At 49.1% G+C, this 25,687-nt stretch overlaps 1 protein-coding gene across 2 annotated transcripts in view; it reads left to right on the top strand.

The window, feature by feature from the left end:
* Positions 1 to 25,687, top strand: part of WDR27 (WD repeat domain 27) — a 155,130-nt gene that overhangs the window by 7,652 nt on the left and 121,791 nt on the right. For both annotated transcript variants that reach the window (XM_033100414.1, XM_033100416.1), the window contains exons 4-15: positions 890 to 1,031; positions 3,713 to 3,837; positions 4,850 to 4,963; positions 5,889 to 5,940; positions 7,588 to 7,658; positions 9,177 to 9,459; positions 10,247 to 10,367; positions 11,749 to 11,852; positions 12,869 to 12,936; positions 13,186 to 13,307; positions 13,702 to 13,781; positions 25,109 to 25,187. In XM_033100414.1, the coding sequence (XP_032956305.1) occupies positions 890 to 1,031; positions 3,713 to 3,837; positions 4,850 to 4,963; positions 5,889 to 5,940; positions 7,588 to 7,658; positions 9,177 to 9,459; positions 10,247 to 10,367; positions 11,749 to 11,852; positions 12,869 to 12,936; positions 13,186 to 13,307; positions 13,702 to 13,781; positions 25,109 to 25,187 (1,361 nt within the window). The remainder of the gene's footprint in view (positions 1 to 889; positions 1,032 to 3,712; positions 3,838 to 4,849; positions 4,964 to 5,888; positions 5,941 to 7,587; positions 7,659 to 9,176; positions 9,460 to 10,246; positions 10,368 to 11,748; positions 11,853 to 12,868; positions 12,937 to 13,185; positions 13,308 to 13,701; positions 13,782 to 25,108; positions 25,188 to 25,687) is intronic.

The raw sequence follows: 25,687 nt of genomic DNA, 5'->3' as shown, positions 1-25,687 counted from the left end.
CGTTGCTAGTTGCAGGGGGCGCAGCCCACCATCCCTTGCGGAACTCGTGGAATCGAACTGGCAACCTTGTGGTTGAGAGCCCATGCTCCAACCAACTGAGCCATCAGGGAGGCAGCTCGGCTCAAGGTGCCTTGTTCAATCTTAGTTGCAGGGGGCGGAGCCCACCATCCCTTGCGGGACTCAAGGAATTGAACTGGCAACCTTGTGGTTGAGAGCCCACTGGCCCATGTGGGAATCGAACCGGCAGCCTTCGGAGTTAGGAGCATGGAGCTCTAACTGCCTGAGCCACCGGGCCGGCCTGTATGCTTTTTTTTAAGCAGAATTTCATAAAGTCCATCCATGGTGTTTTAAAGAATCATCATACAGAGTCCTCAGCCGTGAGGCTATGGACCGTGTTCTCCGAACTTCTTTGTAAGGTGGATGTGCCCCAGCTCCCTCCCACCTACCTGTTGTGTCTCCATTCTAACTTATGCCTTCTTAACCATGCTTGCGTCCTCGGCTGCCTGAGTGCAGTTGTCCTGCTGACCAACCCTTGTCACTTTCCTCATCCATCAGGGCGCAGCACAGCTGTCACCTGTGCTGGCGTGTAGTGGGCTGCAGCAGGCGTGTGTTTAAAAGTTACCTGTTGAGGAGCTAGGAGAGTGACCTGCGTCGTCCGACAAGTGTGTCTGGTTTGTAACACTGAGAAGAGTGCAGTGTTCGCTGGAGAGGGTACATTAGCAGTTCTGAGACAGGAACATTAGTACAGGAATTAGAAATTAACACATGAAGTAAGCATATCTGAAAAATTCAGTCCATGTAGTTCCTTGGGTTTGAGGTTATGTTGTTACATTATTTTCTAAAGGTCATCTCCACTCTGGTTTCTTTTTGTATTTTGTTAATTTTTTAGCTTCTGGCCCTAAGAGGACACCATCAGCCCATTTCTGCTGTGGCATTCGGAAACACGGCGACTCCACGTCTGATCTGTTCTGCGTCACCGGATCGTGTTATAATGTGGAGCCTGGATGAGTGCAGAGAGAAAGTTCTTGAAGGTAAATGGAAATGTAAAACATATTTTACAAACTATACAAAAGGAGCCACTTATCCTTACGTATACTTGGTACCATGAGGGGGTGGGATGCTGTTTGACCCCTTAAACCTGGAAGCCGGATGCTGAGAGGGTCTCTGCGTGTGGGACGCACACGGGGCCACGTGGGCCTACTGACCTTGGCTGTGTGCAGCTGGAACCAAGGGCTCGGTGGTTCTAATGTTACCACTTTTCTTATTTTGAAATCTGATTTTGGGGGAACTCTGAAGACACGTAGACAAGGTGAAATATCCTTTCCTTACGGAGACCGTGGTGGGTTTACAGCGGAGGGACACAGATGAGAAACAAGTGGACAGAGGGGCAGCTGCTGATGTGCTGTGGGAGGCACAGTGGGGAAAGCCCCCGGGGGAGGGGGAGGGCGCGGCCCTGTGAGGCGGTCACTGAGGGCGGCACTTGAGCTGGTCGGCCGGCGTGGGCGCAGCAGTGCTGGGAACGGCATCCAGGCCAAGGGCCCACACGGGTTCGGGCTGCATGTCGAGAGCTTGACCTGTGTGAGGAGCCGAGAATGAACCCATGAGGTGGGAGCATGGTGTCAGGAGAGTTTTATGAGGTGACATTGACAATTTAGGTGGGGAGCACAGTAAGGAGTTAAATTGAGAATTCACGGGATTGCTGTAAAAGTCAAGCGTCAATTAATTTTAGGCAGCAACCTGTATAATAGATACGTCCCATTTTCTTTAATCTGTGGTATGATCACTCTGGTATCAGCAATGTGTGCACACAAGGACATGATGCTCACATACACACATACACATGTAGTCCATATGACACATGTGCACACACGTAGCATGCACACGACATGCAGACACGTGTACGTACACAGCACACAACACACATAAACGTGTGCATACAAAACATGCAAACACACATGCACACACACCTACACGACACACATGTCCATGACATACACACTCCATACACCGCGCACATGCAGTACACATGTGCACACAACACACATGTACACATGTGCACACATGGAAATGCACGAACAGCACATACGGCATACACTTGTATGTGTGTAACACACACGTACAGTACGTTCACACACAATCATTTATGGTGCATCCACACATATGTGGTACACACACCACACACGTGCATATAGTACACACATGCACACATACACAAGCATACACATGTACACAATGCATGCACACATGGCAAGTGCATACACACTGCACACATGCATGTAGTACATGCACACGCCTGCACATACACGGTGATCCCCACAGAGGTATTTACAAGTCGGCAGCCCTCCTGTCGGAAGGGCTGTCCCCCCAGACTTACTTTTCAGTTGCTCTGCGGCACCTTGCGTGGGGCTGTGTGGTGATCTGCTCCCAGGACCACAGCCAGACACTGAGCCCTGAGGCCTGGCCCTGGTGCTCACGTGGTGTCCGCATGGTTTGTGTGTGCTTGGCAATGGGTCAGAACACGCTTCTTTTCCATCTGCACGGGGCTGGTGGGGTAGCCTTCTCATACCCACCGGCCACCCGCTGTGGCCCTGCGGCCAGGATGCTGCACTGCCTGGTTTGCTTTAGGGGTGCTTGGGGGACGCTGAGTTGCAGCACTGTTGTGGCCCAGGGCTGGTGTGTTTGCAGTCAGACTGAGAAAAGGGTGTGTGGCCAGGGACTCAGATTACTGGGTCATCGGTCAGTCCAGCCCTGCAGGCCTAGTGGTCCTCGTACCCAGGCTGCTATGCTGGTTCCTGCTCTCTCCCACCTCTTCACATCGCAGTGTGGGCTTGTCTCCTTCATCCAAATTCACTCCCTTGCTGGCTGTATCTGCTTTTGGCTGTTAGAAGTGCTTCTGTGCCGATAACTGTCACCTGTTTTCTTGCTGAGCTCCCTCTCAGCCTCGGCCTCACGTGGCTGCCCCTGGACAGTTCCGCGAAGGCCCGTGTTTCTGCTTGTTGGGTTCCTGGCTACATGCCTGCGGTGGCACAGCGGCTTGTTCACTGTGGGTGGGACAAAGGTGCTTGCTCAGGTAGCCCCGCCAGAACAGCACTTCCGGGTGATAATCGTTTTCCTCTCGGTAGGTTTTGCTCCCACAGTGGATGTGGTCTTGCTGTACAACAAGCAGCTTCAGGGGGATGGGGTCAGACCGCAGTGGGCACGGGGTCTGCTCCAGGTGGTGGGTGGGTTGCGTCATCACCCAGCTTACGTCATCACCCTGGGACCTGCAGGACAGCCTGGGGACATCGTCATGGAGGTAGGGAGGCCTGGGAGGCTGGTGCTTGGATGGGCCCGCTGGCCCTTCTGCCTGCCTGACATGGGTTGAAACAGGTCACGGTGGGCGCAGGGAGGAGGAAGCATTGGCACCCCAGGCCAACCGGCACAACTCCCCCGGTGTGTGCACGTGTGGCCCCCCAAGATGGCCGGCTGTGCTCGGCGACCCGAGTCCTCGCACTGCTGCAGGTCCTGTGCTCCACGTATGTCCTGGACAACCTTCAGATTCTGTGTTTTTAATACTCTGAAAGGGCCACAGTGTCATCAAAGCTCATTGTCATTCTGCATGTCATTCTGGAATGGGGACTCCATTGTCAGCGTCCCCCTGATGTCACGACGCTTATGCTGACTTGCTGAGTGCCTCTGATAAACCCACACTAATGGCCGGAACTCCCCCCAGGGTTAATTCCTCGAGGGACTGTCTTGGGCACCCTGCTGGGAAAGGTGCTGTATTTAAGGTTCAGCCCGGATGACCGTGTCATCGCCGTGTGCGCTGGAAACAAGATACTCGTGGTGGACACTGAGGTAAGGCGGCCCCGTGTGGCAGAAGCTCAGGGGCGCACAGCTGAGGGGCCTCGCGGCTGCTCAGCTCCCACCCACGTCTCTTCTCAGCAGTACTTTGCATGGGGCGACTTTTTGTAAAGGTGTTAGGGGAAATTAATGACTACACTCCTTTATCTTGCAATTGGAATCAGGTACTGCCATTTTATGTGAATCGTGAAACCTTTACTTGAAACCTGGACATCAGGGAAGAATTTAAACAGACATGTGCAGTAAGACATTTATTTCCCTGATGTTCTCCTACTCCAGTGATCACCATGAGACCCTCGTAGTGTGGTCCTTTTGTTTATCTCTTTTAGCAAAATTGCTTCCCATCAAGAATTAGACTTTTCTCGCTTATTTCTTATTTGGGACTAGCTTAAGTAAATGTGTCGCTACTTCCAGGTTCTGTGAGTTTTAAAGCTCGCACTTGACTCACGCTTGGAAAAGGAGTCTGCCCAGTCAGGCAGCAGGCGTGGGATTTGTGTTTCCTTGGGTCTGGGGTCTATGGGAGCCGTGCTGAGGGGACAGATTGGCCGAGGCCTGCTTTCCTGATTGCAGCTAACAGCTGTGGGCCTGCAAAGCGTTTTCTTGCCATCTCCACATCAACAATTTTAGGTTAAGAAGGATGTTTGGCACGAAATCTTACTGATGGTTAATTGGCGGCGGGCCTAGCATGTGCCAGGCAGATTGGGGCGCTGAGGGCACATTTCTGTCCTTGAACCCTTTTTGGCTCCCATGTGGAGAGGTCGGTGTCATGTGTTGATGTCATGTCCCTTTTACTGCTCCTGAGGCCCCCAGATGCTTACGCTCCCCTTCGCCCAGCCGTCTGGGTTTTAACTTCCTGGTTTATGTACTCACAGTCTCAAGTTGGGAAGGGGATTATGTGAAGCAGAGTTTATTTGGACAGGCTGTTTTCTGTGAGATGCGTAGAACTTCCTAGTAACAGTAGTTCCCAGAACACTCAGTTACTGATCTTCCTTCACAAACTCCCCAGAGCCAGTCTACACTCGTGGAGCTGGAGGGGCACCAGGGCCCCGTGACTGCAGCTGAGTTCTGTACTTGGCGGGCTCATGTCGTCATCTCAGTGTCTGAGGACAGAAGCTTTAAGGTGAGAGGGTGGGCATTTTCCAGTATCAGAGGATTCAGTCAGAACTAAATTGGGCTTAAGAAGAAAATGAGTTGAAATGCAACCTCAGTTTCCATCCAACTCCAATTCACTAATGTTGTGATTAGTGTCCTACCGGCAAAGTGAGGACGTTGGATGTTGTAAGTGAAAGGAAGGTTGAGGGTCATTACTGCACGTCTGCAGGGGGACCCGGGAGGGGCTGAGCACACGCCGTTGTCATCTTGAAATTTCTGCCCTGTGAGACCCGATTGGAAGTGTTGCTCGCCGCTCACAGCTGCTGCTGCTTGAGCCGGGCTGTGCCTCGCCTTCTTATCTGGAAACAGCGGACATACGTGGACAGTGGTGCCCATCGGCTCATGGCCGCTGGGACCATGAAAGGACTTTATGATTGGAAAGCATTGAAGTGTGCCTCTCACACGGGAAACGGAGCGCGTGACGCCATTCGCTACGTGCCTTACGGAGGGCGCGTCACACCTGTCTTGGAAATATGGGTTAGGTGCGGGCATGTCTGCAGCCTTCTCGTCTGGGGTCAACAAACCCACAGGTTGTTGTTAGTTTTTTTTCTGTATGATTGTGACATCTTTTGTTGTGTTTGTACAGTTTTACTATATACACTTAGTTTCTTTTTTTTAAAGGTAGTTTTTGTTTTTTAAGTTTATTGGGGTGACAATGTTAGTAAAATTACATAGGTTTCAGGTGTACAATTCTGTAATACATCATCTATAAATCATATTGTGTGTTCCCCACCCAGAGTCAGCTCTCCTTCTATCACCATATATTTGATCCCTTTTATCTTTCCAAGCACCATTTTCATAGATTCGTTGGTAATTGGGTAGAAGTATTAGTTCAAGCTTTAGCAATAATGGCAAAATTTTTACCTCTTCTAACGACGTGTGTCTGTCCAAAGGTTTGGGACCACCGTGTGGGATCACTGATCTACAACTCCCCAGTGTTAGCAGGTAACTTGGAGCTCTTCCGTGTTTTCTGCCAGGAGGCTACGAGTCAACGTATTGTCCTGGTGTGTGTGCTAGTCCCTAGATGGAGCCGTGACATTTAAGGGGCTCCGAGCATCACTCAGGGACAGCTCTTGCATTCCCACCTACACACCGAAAGGATTGACTTAACACTTTTCCTGAAGTTTTAACTTAACACGTAAGCATATGCTTGGTGCCTGAGCCTTTCTATGTGGGAGACTCGGGGAGCTGTGGTGGGCTCCACGGACAGTGCTGTCCTCAGGGACGAAGCCGGGAACTGCAGCACCTGCTGGGGGCCAGTGCCCCATGGGCTGGGCTGTGTCGGGACAGGCAGACCTGACGCCCTTGTCCAGGGCGTTCCAGGGTAATTGTGTACTTTCCTCTTTGGTCTCTGTGGAGCGAATGACACCGAGGCCTGGTCATACGTGGGCTCGAGAGGCTGAGCAGAGCGGTGCAGATGCATGACCCACGGAGCCTGTGACACTGAGGGGCGGGCACTGAGGTCACATTCCCCAGCGTCTGTCACCTGTGACTGCCCATGCAGGCCCCCTGCTCTTCACGTGACTGGTTTGCAACGTCCCGTGGGCACCTCTTGTGTGCACATCGTAGCTGACGCAGGGAAGAGGAATAGAAAGTTAGTACAAGGTGGTTTCCTCCTCGGGACGAGTAACATGGAATTGAGACCCTGTGACCGGGTAGGGACGTCACTTCCCCCGAGTCAGCATCCTCCTGACACTTGTGTACCCACGTGTAGAATGTGATGTTTCCACACGCCAGTCTCAGGGATAAAGCGCATTTCTTGGAATTATGTGCGAATTCTTTTCCTGAAATTAATTATGTGGAATTGTTATCTGACTGTCAACAAAACAATTACAAACTTAATTTTGATGTCATTATGTGAATAGTTTTTAGGACATGCATTGTTTTTAATACCCATTTACTTTAATTCTCCTAAGTTCTCGACATTTAGCTTCAGAAGAAGTTTTAAATGAAATGACATCTGTTTCGTTGCTCTTTTCATCACTGATTTCACAATTTCGTGATTTCTGGCTTAAGAATCATCCTGTTGAAGTTCAGTGTTACGGATGTGGTGCTCTTGTCACTCTGGTTCTAAAGCTCAGAAATCAGTGATGTGGTCGGTGGTTTGAATGCATGCAGGGGACACGGGGTGCAGGGAACATGGAGTGCAGGGGACACGGGGTGCAGGGGACACGGGGTGCAGGGGACATGGAGTGCAGGGGACACGGGGTGCAGGGGACACGGGGTGCAGGGGACACGGGGTGCAGGGAACATGGAGTGCAGGGGACACGGGGTGCAGGGGACACGGGGTGCAGGGGACACGGGGTGCAGGGAACACGGGGTGCAGGGGACACGGGGTGCAGGGGACACGGGGTGCAGGGGACACGGGGTGTGGTGCGTCAGCCATCCCTGGGCTTTCATGTGCGGTGACACCCCGTCACCCCAGTCACGGCGTTCTCCACAGTGGCACTCGCTGAGTTTCTACTTCCTGGGAACAAATTATTCTGGAATTGTTTAAACTTGACTGAAAGAAATATTATAAGGAAAACTGATAATTCAGAGTTACTCTACCAGGTGCTCTTACAGCTAACTTTGGTCTGTTCCATCCAACAGCGTCCCCTCTGCTCAGTCTTCTCGTTGTTGAAGGAAGTAAGCAGCTGGTCACCGGCTGTGCGGAGGGCCAGGTGCGGGCACTTGATTCCCACGTTGTCTGACTAAGTGAACCTCTGCACGAGTCTCTCTTAATGCTGCTCTGCGTTCTCTGTGACGTGACGACCAGCGGCCCCGGCTGCTGAGACCCGCCTCCCTGGCCCCACGTCTGACCGTTCCTCCCCGCCTGAAAGCTCCGGCTGGCAGCCACTCACACAGCCCTGTTCCGCTTTGAAAATTTTGATATTTGATCTTGTTCAAAACTTAGATTTGTAGGTGAGCAGTTTAGGCTTACTCACAAAGTATGGATGCTGTTCTTTTATAAAAGCTGCTGTTGATATAATCAGGAAAGACATTGCATCAGAACAACCAAGTTCCTCCCTCCTGTTTGTCTCTTCACTTCACTTCTGACACTCTGGGCACCAAATGTCAGGGGCGTTCCCACAGGAAGTAATTCTCTGTGATGCCAGCTGTGTGTCCCACTGTTTAACTCAATCCTGGAGAGAGCGTCAGATCCCGCAGGTTGGGGCTCAGGCCCATGAGACCGCCCCCACTCCAGATGCCAGTCGCACGTCGTGGGTGCCCAGGTTGCTCACAGCTTCTGCCCTACGTGACTGCAGATCGGAGGTCCCCACGGCGCCTCCTTGGGCTCGATGACTTTGCTAGAGCAGCTCCCAGGACTCAGGGAGACACTTATGTTAGCAGTGTATCACATCATAAAGGGCGTGCTGAAGGGTGGGCCCTACGGCCAGGTGCAGACGCGCACAGGGTGAGGTCGGGGGTCCTGAGAGCGGGCACCTCTGTCCCTGGAGGTGGGTGTCACCCTCCCGGCATGTGGCTGTGTCTGCCACCCTGGGAGCTCTCGGACTCCATGCCCTGGGGTTTCATGGAGGCTCCTTCACTAAGCGTCATTCCCTGTTAGCTCCCTTCCCAAACCCTCTCCCCTCCCAGGAGGTCCGGTGGGAGGAAAGTTCAAACCCCCTAATTGCAAGGTAGACTGTGCTCCTCATCATAGGGGACCGAAAGGCTTTCCAAAAGCACCTCGTTAGAATAACAGAAGACACCTTTGTAGCCTTGTCACAGGACATCCCAAGGGTTTTAGGAGCTCTGTGCCAGGAACCAAGTATATATTTCTTATTATAAATCAGCTTTTCACAGATACGTTTTGGTAAACAAAGACAATTTTTTTTCTTTTGACAATGCTGATGGCTAGTGTCATCACCCAGTGACATGTGAGGTGTATCCCTGGGTGGAGATCAGAGCACAGCCCCCCCATTTCCCTCCCCATGGAGTGTTCTGTAGGGACCGTAAAACATGGTCGTCTGCACCCGAAGTTGGTGCTCTGAGCCTGATGCCAGCAGAGGGAGTGCTCTGAGGTTTTGGGGTGTGAGGGAATGGGGGGGGACCAGAGAAGGTCCAGGGGATCTGTGAAGGCCGCGCAGGACTGGTCTCCTACTCCTGTCGGCTCCCAGCTCGTTTTCCTCATTTGCCTTTTACCGCCTTGTCGTCTGGGCTGTTTAGGGAGAGAGAACGTCTGTACGTTTGCTTTCCAGCTCTGGATCTTCAGTTTGGTTGACAGACATCATTATCGGTGTGTGACACGTGTTGACCTCAGGAAAAAGAGAGAGAGTTTCTCCACCAGGAGGCTCGACTCCAACCCCGGCAGCCTGCCAGGTGAGCCCACGCTGACCTCCCACCTGCTCAGCCCACAGCGCTCCCTGAGCAGCCTGTCCGGGTGCCACGTGGGGACGACAGGAGGGAGGAAACATGTGCGTCCTGTGAAGCCCAAGGTGGGGACCCTCGACCTCTGCTGGCCCCAGGCAGGACTTGTGAGAGGTGAGGGTGGGACGGCTGCTGGGTGTCATCGTGGGGCGGGTCCAGGGCCAACACCTTCCAAGGGTCGTCCCCACCCAGCAGACCCTGCACTCGCTGCGCCTCACGCACCCACCTTGACCATCCCTCCCCGTTCTACTGCTTGTCACCTGTCCCTGCTGTGCATGCTCACTCAGCATGTGCTCTGGGACGTGCCACGTGTCACAAGTGTCAGAAGCGGAGGTGGCACTGCCGGGAAACCGGCTGTTTACCTTTAATCCAGCTAATGACGCTCTCTTACGCGTATGCAGCCTATTATTCTCCTGTCTCAGCAAATGTGTCCGCTCTGCTGTCCTTCAAGTTTATCGTCGTCGTCCTTTTGGTTTACTTTGTGTTTCTTTCTCTGTTTTCACAGATGGCTTTAAGCCAGTTCTTTTTAACGTAGGTCAGAAATTACGTTCATCCAATATATCCATTTCCCCAGTGCTCTAAGTCGTGTCTTCTGTTGTTCTTGGATGAACCCCCACTTATTATGAGGTAGCCCCCAAACCCGCCTGAGAAATGCTGAATTAAGCTGACCTGATCGTTGCCTCTGCCCCCTTTGTGGCTCCCTGCCTGCCAGCCTCGCAACGCGTCTGCTTTGATTTCTGGCGTGTTCTTTATAACGTGTGACTTACATGTCCTTGACTCACGATCTGAGTTTCCTGTAGCACGTGTTTCCTACAGCCTCCCAGGGTGTCACCTGGCTGCCTTTCACTTCATCGATCACTTCTGATTTCACATCTCAGGCGATCAATAATTCTGTTCCTAGAAGAGAGTCGGCTTCCGTCTGCACATGAACTGGCAAAAGGGGACGACGTTGAGGTGACCCTGCCTGTCCTGGGCCTGGCACACTGCGAGCTCTCACTCGGCCTCGCTTCTGAGTGTGGACTGTGAGTGTGATGCACTTGGCCGACACCACGTGAGGACACCTTACATTAGGCTCATTGTTCTAGAAGGATGAAAATGAAGCCCATTTGTTTAGTCTGTTTGAGTGATAACAACTGTGGGTGTTCTGAGGAGTTCATATTTTAAGTCTTGACGTTGGTAAACTCAGTTCTTTTAAAATCTAATAAAAGATGAGATTATTTTCATTTTGCTCCCCAAAGTGGAGGACGATCCTGACGTCTGGAACGGGGCGAAGGGGAAACATGACCGTAGGTCGTTGCAAACCTTCGCCCTCGCTGCTGTGTATTATACATGTGCCAGTGACCCCACGTGCATTCTACTTATCTGTGTTGGATAGAAATGTTACAGGTATTTAGGAATGTAAGGGACCCACGGTTTAACTGTGATTAAAAGGATGTATTATGAGTGTCTTCACCTCTGTCCCACACAGAGTGTGGAAGGTTCTAGAAATGATGAAAGACTGGCAAGTGTTGGGGAGGGGACACTGAGGAGTCCTGCGTGATGGCTGGTGTGGCCGAGTCTCCACCTGGTCCCCCCGGCGGACTCCGGGGTGGGGTAGTCACGTGGCTGGTCCTGGAGCTGGTGGGGGGCGTGAGGCATGGGTCCCCGCGTCTTCTACAGCAGTGAGGGCACAGGAAGGATGCACACAGGCCCTGCGGCAGCTGATTCCTGCCCAGGGCACCGCGCCTGGCCGGCCTGTGCCGTGCAGCTGGGGGGGGGGGGCTGCTGCAGGCCCAGGGACAGGGCTGCCGTGCGGATGGCTGTCCTGCGGCCCAGGGGATGTGGGCGCATTGGCACAGCCGTCCTGAGTCCCCGTCTGGCATAACCCGAGTGACGCTTATTACTCAGTTGGGAGACTTACCTCGTTTGCAAATTGGCAAACAAAAAGGAGCAGTGACCATGGGCCTGTGTGTGTCTTCCTGTGAGCGCTGCGGTTTGGGGCACTGCCCTTGGCAGACGCTGCCTGGCAGCACCTTTCGGTGCCACGGTTGTGGTGGCCCCGAGCCCTGCTCACCGGGACACCCACCTGTGCTGTGTTTGTGGGGGACGTGGCACCAACCACTTTTGTGACCTCAGAAAAAAGAAAACATCATGGATCAGTGTTGGTTGGGGCCAGGTGGTGGCTTTTTGTCTTCACTAGAGAGTGCTGCTGAGAAAGCACAAACAACAGGGGCCAGCCTGGTTGTGACTAGTGGGCGATTCTGGGTGACAGGGAGCAGCCACCTGAGAGCCCTTGTGCGTTATCCACGGGTCTGTGACGCTGAGCTCCACTCACTCGAGAGCCAGTGTGACGCTCAGTGACATCCTGTGGCAGTGACGATCACAAATGATCATAACAGTGTTTTCCCCTTTCTTTTGAAACAGTCTTTCTTCTGAGAACACCAGCTGCCTGTGGGTCGGAAGCTCAGCTGGTTTACTCATATTGAACTTGGCAAACTTTGAATTGGAGGCTGTCTTACATTACAAAAGTAAGGTCGAAGTTCAACTAACCTTTGTATACATTTCATGTAACTTCAACGTTTTTCTTTAACTGCCATGGCGGACTGACAGTTTTCAGGTAGAAAGCCTGTCATTTGAATCTGAGGACCAGATCCGTTCGTCACTGGTGACAGCCTGCCGTGCTCAGGGTCCCGGGTCACCTCTGTGACCCAGATGCCACTCAGATGTGGCTGAGTCCCGGGGCCAGCATCTGGTTCTGCTCCGAGCTCTCGGTGGTCGTCCCAGCTCACCCGGCCGCTGGGGCTGGTGCCCATCCCACTGTCGTCCTGGCCCATCTTCCGGTGTGTCTGGGCTCCCTGGACACCCCTGCCCCTCCATGTGTCACAGTCTGTCCCGAGGCTCCTGACAGGGGCCCCTCAGTCAGCTGTCAGTGTCCCCTGAAGACTGGGCACTGTGCCTGGACAAGCTCACAGCATATCGGACATACCCCGTGTGAACTGAGCTGGCCGACGTGCTCTCCTTTCCAACCCTGGCCCTGTCGTCAGAGTGTCACAGGCCTTCCCTCCCTCTCAGTCAGCCCCACTGCCAGTGGCTTCAGTGCTCCTCTTCCCCGGGAAGGGACCCTCGTCTTCTGCTCCTGCCCCCATCTTCCTCCCCCTGCCCCCCGGGCTCAGCCGCTAGCATCACTTTTAAGTGCGGTTCCTACTTCTCCGTCAAGCTGTCCAGAGAGAGGCCTGTTGCTTTAGCGATGGAGTCGGAATTTTTAGCATGACTTTCCTTTGAACTCTCCAGATGTTTGCTGGCCTCAGCGTCTGTCTGAGCCCTGCTTGTCTCTCCTCCTGCCTCAGTGGGCCGTTTCTGCTTGTCCTGTAAGATTCAACCGAAATGTCACTTAGATCGGGTCTGTGCAGTCACATGTCTCTGTGCTGAGTGGCACCAGTGATAGATGAGCAGCAGGGGGGGTCGGGAGCCTGGTGAAGAAATAAGGATTAGGCCCTTTCTTGCCCCTAAACATGGCTGTTTGTTCCCTTTGTCGCATGTTAAGATTTCAGGAACCTCAGCATTCAGGTTGCTGGATCGTGTGCCCTGAGGAGCAAAACCAGTGACGGGAAGGTTAGTCGTGAACATCTGTACTTGGGGGGAGAGGGAGGCGTGGGGACGTGGGGAGGGACATGGGGTAGGGGCTCTTCTGTCCTCGGGAACCGCAGTGCTGTGTGGCCCCTCCTGCCAGCCCAGTGTGGCTGTCACTGTGACCTCCCCCCCCCCCCCCGTAGGTGTGGGTCAAAGGGCGTGTGTGAGTGTGCTTTGGGAAGGGTTGTCACTGTCCAGCGGCGTGGTCAGCCCATCTCTCCCGTCCTGCAGGCCTTTTGCTTGCTCACCTCCATGTTTGGGAACGGGATCGCCGGGCTGAAGGTTGACCCCACTGCTCTGCTGAGGTGTCAGCAGCGCCCCACCCTGGGGACGCGGCTCTCAGTGCTGCCCAGGTGAGCCTCCCCCTGGGTCACGTGCCCATTGGTCAGCTGGTAGATTTAGATTCCTTTTGGTCTTGAGAAATAAAAGTGAAGTTTAGTAAACTCTCAACTCTACCAGCCTCGCTTGATAGGAATTACTACCCATGCCGTTGCATCCGTCTTGTTTAAAACTCAGCGGCTCACTGTTGATTTCAGTGTGAGACACCATTTTCTCTCAGGATGGAATGTAGATTAAAAAGCAGCACTCTCATAAAAAGACAGACTTATTCCTTGGGAGGATAAGGAGGAGTTCGATGGTTGTCCTCACCTGCATATCAGCATGAACTGGCCTTAAAACGTGTGCTTTGTTGGAACCACCCGTCCTGTGAGTTTGCTCCTGCAGTCCAATTTCCTGTTTGTCTTTTAGCTCCCGTGTGTTACCCACCTCTCCACTGCATTTCGGAGTTGTTGAAAGCAGTGCCCAGCCGGCGCGTCACAGACAGCCTGGTCAGTATGACATGCCCTGAAATGCAGAGACAGGGCAGCTGTCTGTGCGCTGGTTACCGCGTGGGGAGCGAGGTGTGCGCTGGTGTGCGCTGGTTACCGCGTGGGGAGCGAGGTGTGCGCTGGTTACCGCGTGGGGAGCGAGGTGTGCGCTGGTTACCGCGTGGGGAGCGACGTGTGCGCTGGTTACCGCGTGGGGAGCGAGGTGTGCGCTGGTTACCGCGTGGGGAGCGAGGTGTGCGCTGGTTACCGCGTGGGGAGCGACGTGTGCGCTGGTTACCGCGTGGGGAGCGAGGTGTGCGCTGGTTACCGCGTGGGGAGCGAGGTGTGCGCTGGTTACCGCGTGGGGAGCGAGGTGTGCGCTGGTTACCGCGTGGGGAGCGACGTGTGCGCTGGTTACCGCGTGGGGAGCGAGGTGTGCGCTGGTTACCGCGTGGGGAGCGACGTGTGCCGAGTCCACGCCGTCACTGGCAGCGTCGGCACCGCCCGCTCCCATTGCCCCTCGGTTGCTCGGCCTCTCACGGGTTTCTGTGGTGTGGGATGTGCTGCCTGGTTCTTTTCCTGAATTGGGTGACATTCCTAGTGTTGGGAAAGGGCCAGGAGAGCAGTTTCCAGGCTCTCGGCCTCACGTGGAAAGGTGAGGTGCTGGCTCGGTTATTAGGTGGCCATCAACTGTCATCAGATGGCCATCAGCTGTCACCAGTTGGCCATCAGCCACTATTGTTTTGTATATAACCGCCGTGGCTGCGCTGGCCAGTGCAGAGAGCGCAGATTGCGGATTGCAGATCGTGTGGCTCCTCCTTCTGTGTCTCACCCGGCTGCAAGCAGGACTGGGGTGCAGGAAGACCCCTTGTTGGGGTGCTGGCGGATGTTGCTTCTTGTGTCTGGACCAGCTGCCAGCGAGAATATAGTGGTACAAACCCCCTATCCATGGCTCCGTTGTTCCTTTTTGGCCTAACCATATTCTGCATTCACCTGTCGGGAGCTGCAACCCTGCATTACGCCTAGGAATTCAGTAACATTTAAAAACACTGGTGGCTGTTTCTCCAGTGGCCAGCACAGCGGTAGCACGTGGTGGACATGCAGTAACTATCATGAGAACAGCGTTTCTTCTTTCTCTGGTGAAGAATTTAAAGCAAGTCACAAACGTAATGTTACTTTACCCCACATATCTTGATGCACTTCTAAACAGATGGACATTTTCTTCCTAACCACAATGCCATTGTGTCAAAACCAACAGTAGTTCTTTGGTATCTTGTATTAACTAGTCCACAAGAAATTAGTCTTCTCCAAAATGTTTTCTTATTGTTTTCTTCTAAGCAGCATCTAAACAAATTCACATGTTGCTTTCAACAAAGAAATACTTTAAAATTAGTTTCTCTTCTATTCCATTATTTCAAAGATTCCTTGATCACGACTTCTTTTATTCTCCTCAGCGACCAACCCTGAGTCGCAGTCTCGCTGATCCTGTCGACCTAGTTAAAGAACGGGGAGGGCACTCAGTCTGTCTCCCTTTCCTTTCCCTACCCCTCAGCCTCTCTCATCACGTCACACCATGTCATGTCACATCACATCACATCACGCTATGTCACATGTCCTCACATATATGACATTGTAACACCGCGTCATGTCACATGTCACATACGTGACATCACTACGTCATGCTAGGCCATGTCACAGCATGCCACATCCACCAAAACATCATGACATCATATTTCACATGCGCATGTCATGGCACAGCACATGTGAAATGTATCATGCACATCATACATGTTTACTAAGCAAATCTCACAGTGCTTTTTCTGGGAGCTGGGTATTGTTCTAGAGCTGAGGGTAGGATGTGAAGCAGAATGGAGCGACTCTCCTCACTCCAGAGCTGACCCTATTGGGGGGGCAGTGTGCAGATTGCCTGTGCACAGAGATTTGTCGTCACAGTGATGGCAGCTCTGTGGGCCTCCCTCCCAGGACTTGGCAGAGGTCATAACAGGGAGACCTAATGGGTTCCGGGAAGAGGAAGCTCTGGAGAGGTGGGCTGACAGGAGGGGGCAGGAGGGGAGGGAGCCGGGATGGGGACTGGGGTGGGGAGGGGAGCCCAGTCTGCTCCTCACTTCAGTCTTTGCTGCCTTGCTGTCATTGCCCTGCTCCTTTGCAGGAGATTAAAGAATCTATGTTATGTGGCATTTTCTTTTTTTCTGTGGTAGGGTCAGTCTGAATGCTGAGCTCAGCATAGTGCATAGGACATACAAGACAGGTTCCACTTTTTAAGAGCAGCTCCTCACAGAATTTTCAGTTTCTGTGTCCTGTTAATGAAGGATTGGAAGTCTTTACTAGGTGTATGATATGGTCTCCTCCAGTATTTAGATGGTGTTGACAAAAAAAATCCAGCCTAAGAGAACGCTTATTAGAGTTTATTTGAGCCAAACTGACGACATTTGCTGGAAGCAAAATCTCAACGGATTGAGAAAATGCTCTGCAAAATGGTGGTTTGCAGCTTATTTTATACGTAGAATCAAAGGAGGAGGGTTACATGAAGTCAACTGGTGGTAGATTAATGGGGTGGGAGAAAGCGAAGCGGGGGAAACGTCTGGGATAAAAGTAAATTGGAGAGACAGGTACTTCTTTCACATTGGTGGGTACAGGATAGATAATAGTTAGCATTGGACAGCACATAGAGATGGTAATCGGTACAAGAACAACAATGAGGGATTCTGTTGTTTCCTGCTTTGGTGTGGGGGGTTGTGCCCTGGGGCATCCAGAAAAAGGGATTACTCTGACATTCTAAGGGTTTGTTATCTTGGATGCAAAAAAGACAACAGACAGGCTCACGTAAGGTAAAGGCTGACCTTTGTCAAGGAAGCTACAGGCCAAGGATGTGACTACGGGCCATGACCCGCTTGTAGATGGGAATTTTCACGCTCAGACCACCCTGTGTGGTTAATTTCCATCTCTGAGTTTGTAGGGCCGGCCATGCTGGCCTTCCCTGAGCTCGTCAGGTTGAGTGTGTGATCCCCTTTTCGGGTCACACTTCCCACTTTTGTCGTAAGTCAATCTGAAGGATGCATTGATGACCATCCTTTTGGTTGGATAATATGGTCCCATGGGGCTAGGAAGCCTCATTCCTAGGAAGTCTTAGTGTCGCCCTTTGTCTTGCTGAAATGGTGGGCCATTGGGGATGGGGCAAGACCATAAACCTGGATGACAGTCAAAGCCAAATTTTTTTTTTTTCCCAAAAGGAAAGGCAGGTAAATGGGAGGCAGTCAGGTCTTACAGGTCCTTACTAAGTAAAACACACACTGAATCATTTCTAACCTGTAAGCTATCATGATCCAAGTTTGGCTGTCTGTCTCACTTTTCTGTATTTTGCATCCAATATAATATTTACTTATAGTTTGAGGGCACACCATACACGGTTAGACAATTAAGTTCGTGAACTTGTTGCGGTAATGTTGCTAAACTTTTTTGATATCACAGAGATTATTTATTATGAATTTGTACCAACTGGACAAGCAGGTAACCAAGTTGACTATTTGGAAGTGCTGAAAAGGCTGCTTGAAAAAATTAGACAACCTGAACTTTTCACCAACAATTCATGGCTCTTGCATCACGACAATGCACCAGCTCACACAGCATGTTTGTGAGGGAGTTTTTAGTCAGTAAACAAATGACTGTATTGGAACACCCTCCCTACTCACCTGATCTGGTCCCAATGACTTCTTTTTTTATCTGAAGATAAAGGAAATATTGAAAGGAAGACATTTTGATGACATTCAGGACATCAAGGGTAATTTGATGACAGCTCTGATGGCCATTCCAGAAAAAGAGTTTCCAAATTGGTCTGAAGGGTGGACTAGGCACTGGCATTGGTGCATAGCTTCCCAAGGGGAGTGCTTCAAAGGTGACCATAGAGATATTCAGCAATGAGGTATGTAGCGCTTCTTCTAGGATGAGTTCGCAAACTTAATTGTCCCACCTCATACACCTGTTCAGTTTTCACAATCTGACTTTGAGATGGGTTCCCATTGACTGGTGGTGGTGGTGTTTGAATTTGGCCCGTCTAGTTCCCATTGGAAGCACTTATTAATCTGAGTCCTGCTAGTTGTGCAATTGAGAACTGTACCTTTAAGGTTTAATGGGGGCCAAGGCATACAATGGTGTAAATTACAGTTACCGTCTAAAAATTTCCAGAGGCCAGGAGGACAGTGAGAGTGTCAGCAGTAAATTTCCTGTGTCTCTGCAGCCATTCTAGAGGGTCATTGTATATCTACACATACACATACCTACATCCATTTCAGCTTCTATCTAAATTAATATAGTTAGTAGTCTGTGTTGAGTTAGGAGGTAAACATAATTGGGTTCTAGCATTTATACATAAAGTTCCTTTCTCAATATTTCTTTCCCACTAACCATCTACAACTTCACTCGTCCTTTTCAGTTTGTGTTGCTTTCCTCGTTCAGAAATAATCAACTTGCTAGGACAAACTACTTTCTTTTAAGTTTCCTCAAAAATCACACACATCCCTTTTCTTCCTTCTATAATGACATTCCTTTTAAATTTTAAAGTCATAAAAGTATTATTGATAATATAGAAGTTATCTTATATACCTTCAGCAATTATTAACAGTTGGGCTATGTAAGTACAGGGTTTGAGGAAAGCCTAAAAGGTATGATTGTCATTATTTCTAATATTGTCATTATTACTAATATTATTAGCAGACAGATAAAGACAATCAAACAAATGGTTCTTTTAAGTTCAATATCACAATATCAATTATGTACATATACAGGCCTTCTCGATGTCCTGGGATAGCGGTCTATCCCTGATGTCGGCGGCTTCTCGTCCTTGAGGAGTCTTTGGTACCCACTGATATGTCCCTTCTGACAAGGTTGGAGTCTTTACCTGATGTCTTGTCCAATGGACAAATCTCCTGGTTGTGAGTCGTGGTCTTTGGAGTCTTCGTCTCCCAGGAGCACACTGAAGTGAACCAGTGACTAAGTTATTAATTTCTTTAAGATAATTGGTAAGTCCTTGACAATAAGTAGGATGTCTCCTATTAGTAAGTTTGGTTCCTATGCCCCTCTGCATAGGGTGAACAATGACGAATGAGGTGGAAGGCTGTGGTTACCACAAGGAGTGTATCTCAGGTTGAGGAGCGCTGTAAGGAGAGCTTTCAGCCAAGGGAGAGTAAAGCTTCTGAAAGTTTACCTAGTTGAGTTTTAATTTACCATTTGTCCACTCTACCAATCCAGAGGACTGGGGTGATAAGCACATGAAAATGCTGTAATATAAGCCAAATATTACAAATAGATTGTATCATTGGCTCCGTGAAATGAATCCCTCGGTTACTATGTAACTCACAGGGAATTCCCCAATTGAGGATTATTATTATTATTATTATTATAAATAACTTACCTACCGTTAAGGCTGTTGCTCTCAACCCAGTGAGACAACATACAAATCACGACTAACATATTTGTATCCTTGAGATGGTGGCATTTGGATAAAACCCAATTATCACACCTCAAATGGACCTAAAAGAAATTAGAAATATCCTTGGGACCCATGGAGTGATTTTTCAGGGTTGTATTTTGGACAGATAGAACATCTGTTACATACTTTATGAACTACAGTAGGAGGTTTCCAATAATATTCTTTACTTCATGAAATCATCTTTCAAACTCCCAATGCATTAGCTCATGTACGTGTTGAAGTATAGATAATTGAGCCTCTATAGGTAAGACTGGTTTCTGATTGGGTCCAAGCTGTATCTGTTTGGGTCAAAGTTTCCCCCTTTTGTTGCCATATTTTCTTCTTCTGCAACTGTCCATTGGAACTGTAAAAGAGAGTCTTACTGATTTAATAGGGAGAAGAAACATTGTTAAGTCTGGATAATTTGGCCGTTTACTGCTGCTGAGCTAGCTGCAGTACCAGCTAAATTATTTTCTTTTGCTTCCATGGTAGCAGCCTTAGAATGTCCTGGAATTTTGATAATTGCCAGTTGTTTCGATTACTGTATGACATCTAATTTAAATTCTGCAACCTGTTTTCTTATGAGCGGCCCTGAGGAAGTTAAGAAGCCTTGCTGCTTCCATAACATTTCCAAGTTGTGAGCTACACCAGACGTATGGTAACTGTCAGTGTACATATCGGCTGTTTGATCTTTGGCTCATTGACAAGCTCCTGTTATATCAGTTAGTTCACTTACTGATCACTTAGATCATCAGTTAGATCTAACAGTTAGTTCACTTTGTTGGGCAGATCTTATTCAGGTAAATAAGAAACTTAAATTTATGTTCACCCTGGAAGTTATTGCATATCTAGCTTGGTAGTGTCCCTGTTTATCTTTCGGATAAGAGTCCGCATTATCATAAGGGTTTCCTGTGAACCATTTCTAGGAACAAGAAGGGGGTCAGTAAACAAAACCCAGTTGTGGACGTCTTCTTCCTGTAAAGAGGGTAATGAAGTTGCTGGGCCAGACTGTTACACTGACTTCAAGTAGTATCAGGCACAGAAAGCAAGAGTGCTTTATAAGAAGCAGGTCGGCTGACAGAAGTGTTGAGTTCAGTAAGGATTTGACAGAATGAGTAACATAGACAAAGGCGTACCTATAACTATCTCTTCTGTTTGCAGAACATGACTGTAGCAGAGACGCTGTCCTGTAGGGAGGGAGCCCTTTACTGAGTTTAGTTGTCTAGAGCTTCTTCAGCTTGTTCCCCTTCAGGGTTCCATTGAGATGGATCAGATTGACCTGATTTTAATAAGATATAGAGACTGAGCCTTAATGAAAAATTTGGAACCTAATTGTGGCAGTTATCTGGTCAGACGCAGGAATCCTCTAGTTTCTGCTTTTGTTCTTTGAAGAGGAAAGGACATTATTTCTTTAAGTCTAGATTAATTAGCCTGTCTTTAGGTATGAGATAACCAAGGTGGTTTACTGGGTGTAAACAGAATCCAAGTTTGTCCTTTGAGTCCCTATGTCCTTTATGACTAGCTATTGTAATAGGTAGGTTGTGTCCTCTTAGGAATCTAATATATCCTAGAGCATGAGAGTAAATCATCCACATGTTGGATTAGAGTAGAATTTCTGGAAGTTCAACATTATTCAAATCAGCTTTTAGTATCTGAGATAAATAGGTGGGATTCTGTGTCCCCGTGGGGGGCATTACTGTCCAGTAAACTGATCCCAGGTGGAAAAGCAAAGCAGCATTTCCTGTCTTGTCTTTTCTTTTTCACAGGAATAGCTGATAATAAGGTATTTTGATTTGGAACCACAGGATATCTTTATAGCTCTGAGATCTGGTGCAAATCTCCATCCTTTCCCATTGGGTTTCTTTACTGGAAGGATAGGAGAATTACAGGTGCTCACACATGGAGTTATAAGCCCCCCTTTAAAGGTAATCTTGTACAACAAGCTAATTCCAGCTGGTGTATCAGGACTTAAAGGATATTGGCAAATAATTAGGTAGAGGCAAAGTATTATCAGTAGTTATTTTAATAGGAATGGATGACTTAATCTTGTCAGTATCTGTACTGGAAAAAGTCTAAAGTTGTATTGGAACATCCTGTAACAAATAGTCAGTCAATCTCAAGACTAGTTTCCTCTCATGTACTTTCTTTTAAAATCGTTATTTTTCCCACTCTGATTCATTTAGTCCTAAATACATTTCCCCCTTCTGGGAGGATATGTGAGCATCATTGTTTAGAAAGTCTCACACTATCAGGTGACTTGGAGCAGATTTGAGTAGTAAAAATATATGTTGCCTCTTAACCTTTCTGATTTAAATGTTCTGATTTAAACAAAACAATTGATTAGATGTCCCTACCATTTGTACAGAAGCTTTACTCCAAGGGAGAGGGCAGCTTAGCCCGGTGGTGTTGACAGATAAAGTAGCCCCAGTGTTAGTAAGAAGGGGAAATGCCCTCAGAGTCCTTGGAGCAGCCCTATGCTTGCTTCTGTTTCCTTTCTTTTTCTAAATCCAGTTTCAGTTTTCTACAATCCTTAAGGTGACCTGACATTTTACAATACAAGCAGACTCCTCTACAGGAGTTTCCCTAGGAAACCTTTAATAATTCTGTTGCTTTGCTCTCAGAAACCAGTAGGTGCATTAATTGGAATAAATCAGGAAAGCCAGGATCATATTTTCGTTCTAACAGTTAATCCAAATTCCTCTGTGAACTCATCAGGGTCCTGGAGAGGGTTGGGGGAATCTTTAGTAGATTCCTTGGTTCTGTTTGTACACAATTGCTGGTTCCCCTCTGCCTGAGACCAGCTTTTCTCTAAAGGGAGCTGCCAGGATTTCTGGGGAAGTTGCCTCGTCTATCCTGGTCTGGTTTTCTATTGCGTGTCCCCTAGGTCAGTAGGGAGCTGCATAGAGGTGTAGGAGAGAGAGAGAGAAGGAAGAAAAAAGAGAAGTCCAGACAACGAAGTAAAGCGCACAGTGGAGAAGAGGGCAAAGTGGGGTGTTGGTAGTGAGCAGATTCGGAAACCTTCTGTAGTTCAGAGACAGGCTCTAAAATGTTCTTACTAACTTCCTGGAGAGAAGAAGTTCTCTCTCTACCGTTTCAGAGGCTTCTTTCTAACTGCCAATTGAGGTAAGCCTCCTATTTAGTTTGATTTTTTAAAGCCGGCTTTTTCTAATTGTGCACACAAAAATTTAGATGTCAAAAGAGCTCCATTTTGGCCGTGATAAGTTGATATCACTTCTAGTTAAGTCTTCCCATGTCTGTAAGTACTTGCAAGTAAAGACTCTCTAGGAAATGCACATCTGCAAGAGAATTAGTGGAGTTGGGGTCTGGGAGCTTGTCAGCCTTTAAGGCGTGATTTCCCATGTTAATTTTTAGTTTTCTTTTGAGAGCTGCAGAGTCTGAACAAATTTCCAGTGATATTATGTAGTGGGTTGAAGTGTGCTGCTTATGGGTTGAGGTCCAAGGGGCTGTCATCTCCCGAGTCGCTTCAACCCTCTTACGTGCCTCAGTTTCTCTCCCCGGCTGTCTGGTACAACCGTGAGGACTCGGAGCGCTAGGTAACCAACCTTTATGTGCACGTCCCTGGACGAGTCAAATATTTAAGTACAGTTGTGTTGGAAATCCCTACGGAGCCACTGCACGTTTTGAAGAGTCCCCTCAAACACCTCCACAAAGTTCTTAGTCACCTAAGAATACCCGAATTTCGAGCTGGAGGGAGTAAATGCCCCTTTTCTTTGGAGTTGAATGAGTTCAGACTCGTTTATCCAGTAAAAAGTTTTGTTCAGATTTGCAGTAAGCAATTCCAATTAAGAGCCAAAATTAAAACCAGCCACCCATGTTTTTTCTCCCCTGTCCCTGAGTTATCTTAACTCTGGTCCTTAGCCTGGGTTATCTCAATCCTTACCCTTTAATGCCATCTCAAGGATTTAAAAACAGAACAAAAAACCAGCTCAGATAAAGTCAGGGCCTCCTACCTTAAAACAGGGAGGTCCAGAATTCCAAGAACAACTCACCCAAGTTCACCCGCTGCGAAGCAGGGAGCCAGTGGGGCACAGTGGGCCCCTGCTGGTACCCAGCACCGAATCCGGGTCTGCAGGGTGGTCCTGGGTGGGTGTCTTTGGAATCCTGCCGACTACACCAAGTAATGTCCACTAAAAACATCCAGCCTAAGAGAAAGCTTATAAGAGTTTATTTGCATCAAACTGATGACTATTGCCGGGAAGCAAAATCCCAATGAATTGAGAAAATGCTCCACAAAATGGCAGTTTGCAGCTTGTTTTATACATAGAATCGAAGGAGGAGGGTTACATGAAATCAGAGTAAGGGGGTGGGAGAAAGCAAAGCAGGGAAATCTCTGGGATTGGAGAAGTAAATTGGAGACACAGGTACTTCTTTCACATAGATGGGTACAGGATAGTTAATAGCATTTTAAAGCACAAAGAGATGGTAATGGGCTGGGGAGGGGGGAGACAAGAATACCAACAAGGGGTGCTGTAGTTTCCTGCTCTGGTGTGGCCCATTGTGCCCTGGGCGTCTGGAAAAGGGATTACTGACATTCCAAGGGCAGCTTATCTTAGATGCACAGAGACAACAGACAGGCTCACTTAAGGTAAAGACTGACCTTTGTCAGGGAAGCTACAGGCCAAGGATGTGACCACCGGCTGTGAGCCACTTTTAGTTAGGACTTTTCATGCTCAGACCACCCTGTGTGGTTACTTTCAGTCTCTGAGTTCATAGGGCCTGCCATGCGGCTCCCCTGAGCTCGTCAGGTTGGGTGTGTGGCCCCCTTTTCGTCCACAAAGCTTTTATCGGAGAAGGTGTTTCTCCTTCATCTGACACTGAGGTGCCTCTGGGAGCAGCTTTATCTCTAATTCTCCCGCTTTGAGGGCCTTTGGGGGCCCAGCTCCGCTGAGGCGCCTCCCCCAGGCTGGCCCAGCCGTGTGCATCACGTAAATAATACTTTAATGTACTGCTCGTTAGGTTCACTGGGTTTTTGGTGGGAATACGATTCAGGGTGTCAGGTTTGAAGTAGTGCCAGAAACAACTAAATTTATTTATTTTGTTTTTAAAGAACTGTTTTTAGAATTACTCAAAATTATGCAGTTATCCATTTTTGTAAAGTCATTATTTAATGTACAGAATATTCAAGTTAAATACGAAGGATTAAATGTATGTAAAATAATTCTGGAAGAATTTTGTCTGAAAGCATTTTTGATATTTATAAATATTTGTGGTAAATTCGCATGACGTTCAGAATTTTCATCCATCAGCAGTGCTGTGTAGAACTTGTAACGTATTAAAAAGAGGGTAAGACGTTTCATCACCATTAAAATGCACTGATATAATTACGTCTCAGTGGCTTATCTTACTTACTATTCCGTCACGTGATGAAAGCATCAAAGAGGAATTTGAATTGGTTGCAAATAATTACTGTTCTTTTTAGTAGAGAAGTTGTCTTTGTCACTGACTTGTAACGTGACTCGCTCCCTGCTGGCTAATTTTAGTGTCCCACAGACAGAATATCACGGAGGCCGAGTCTGTGCGTTCTGGGCATTCTTTCCCAGGTGCCGCCCCTTCGCCAGCTCTGTGGGAATGAGCTGAGGTCTCCGTCCACGAGTGTGTGAAACCCACAGCTTTGAACATACTGCAATTCTGCAGCATTTACGCAAAGCGGAAAACATTTTTTGTTGTTTTCTTACGCTTTTATGGCCAAGATTTAACCTTCTTTGCTGGTATTGGTTGGTTTGGCATCAGGTATGAAACCTCGTAAATCGGTAGGTTGTAAACACATTGCATTTGTGTGAACCTGTCATGTCCATGACGAAATGGCGATGTGAAATATCTTCTTTAAACTCCTTTCACACAGCTGCACGGAGCGTCGTAAAGGACCAACCACTGGTTTTCCACAGTAAAGTCAGGTCGTCTGGGTACACGTCCGCACCACAGTGAGTACACAGGTCCATGCCGCTCGTGTGGGTTCAGGAACAGAGCGAGATAAGTTCTGAGGGTGACCTCACGGCGGGAGACAGACGCCGAGGTCTGGCCCAGAAGGTCGTGGTCACAGGTGGAACGGCTACAGCGGCGAGCACTTACTGAGTGCGTCCTGGGCGCCGGCCTGGTCCGTGACTGGCATGGGGATGACAGATGACCTCGCGGGGGTCATCTGTCCTCTCCAGGGACATGGCAGCGGAGGTCTGGCTGCAATGCCCTCTCGGAGCACCGCCTGTTCTGATGTAGGGTCGTTGAAATGCAGTGTCTTCAGCACGGGTGGGCTGGGGCGGGTCCCAGGCCAGCTGGGAGCTGCGTGCTGCTGGGGAAGGTTCATGTCCATTTTCAGAAGCTAATTGGCTTTTCTGTATGAAGTGCATTCACACTGCCACCCTCCTCACACCCACGTCTTGACCTTTAGGTTCTTAACACAGTGACACGATAGCCCTGGTACCTG

Source organism: Rhinolophus ferrumequinum (genome assembly GCF_004115265.2).
Source record: "Rhinolophus ferrumequinum isolate MPI-CBG mRhiFer1 chromosome 3 unlocalized genomic scaffold, mRhiFer1_v1.p scaffold_36_arrow_ctg1_4, whole genome shotgun sequence".
Lineage (NCBI taxonomy): Eukaryota > Metazoa > Chordata > Mammalia > Chiroptera > Rhinolophidae > Rhinolophus > Rhinolophus ferrumequinum.
The sequence above is the reverse complement of the archived record's forward strand: the minus strand, read 5'-3'. Positions and strand labels throughout refer to the sequence as shown.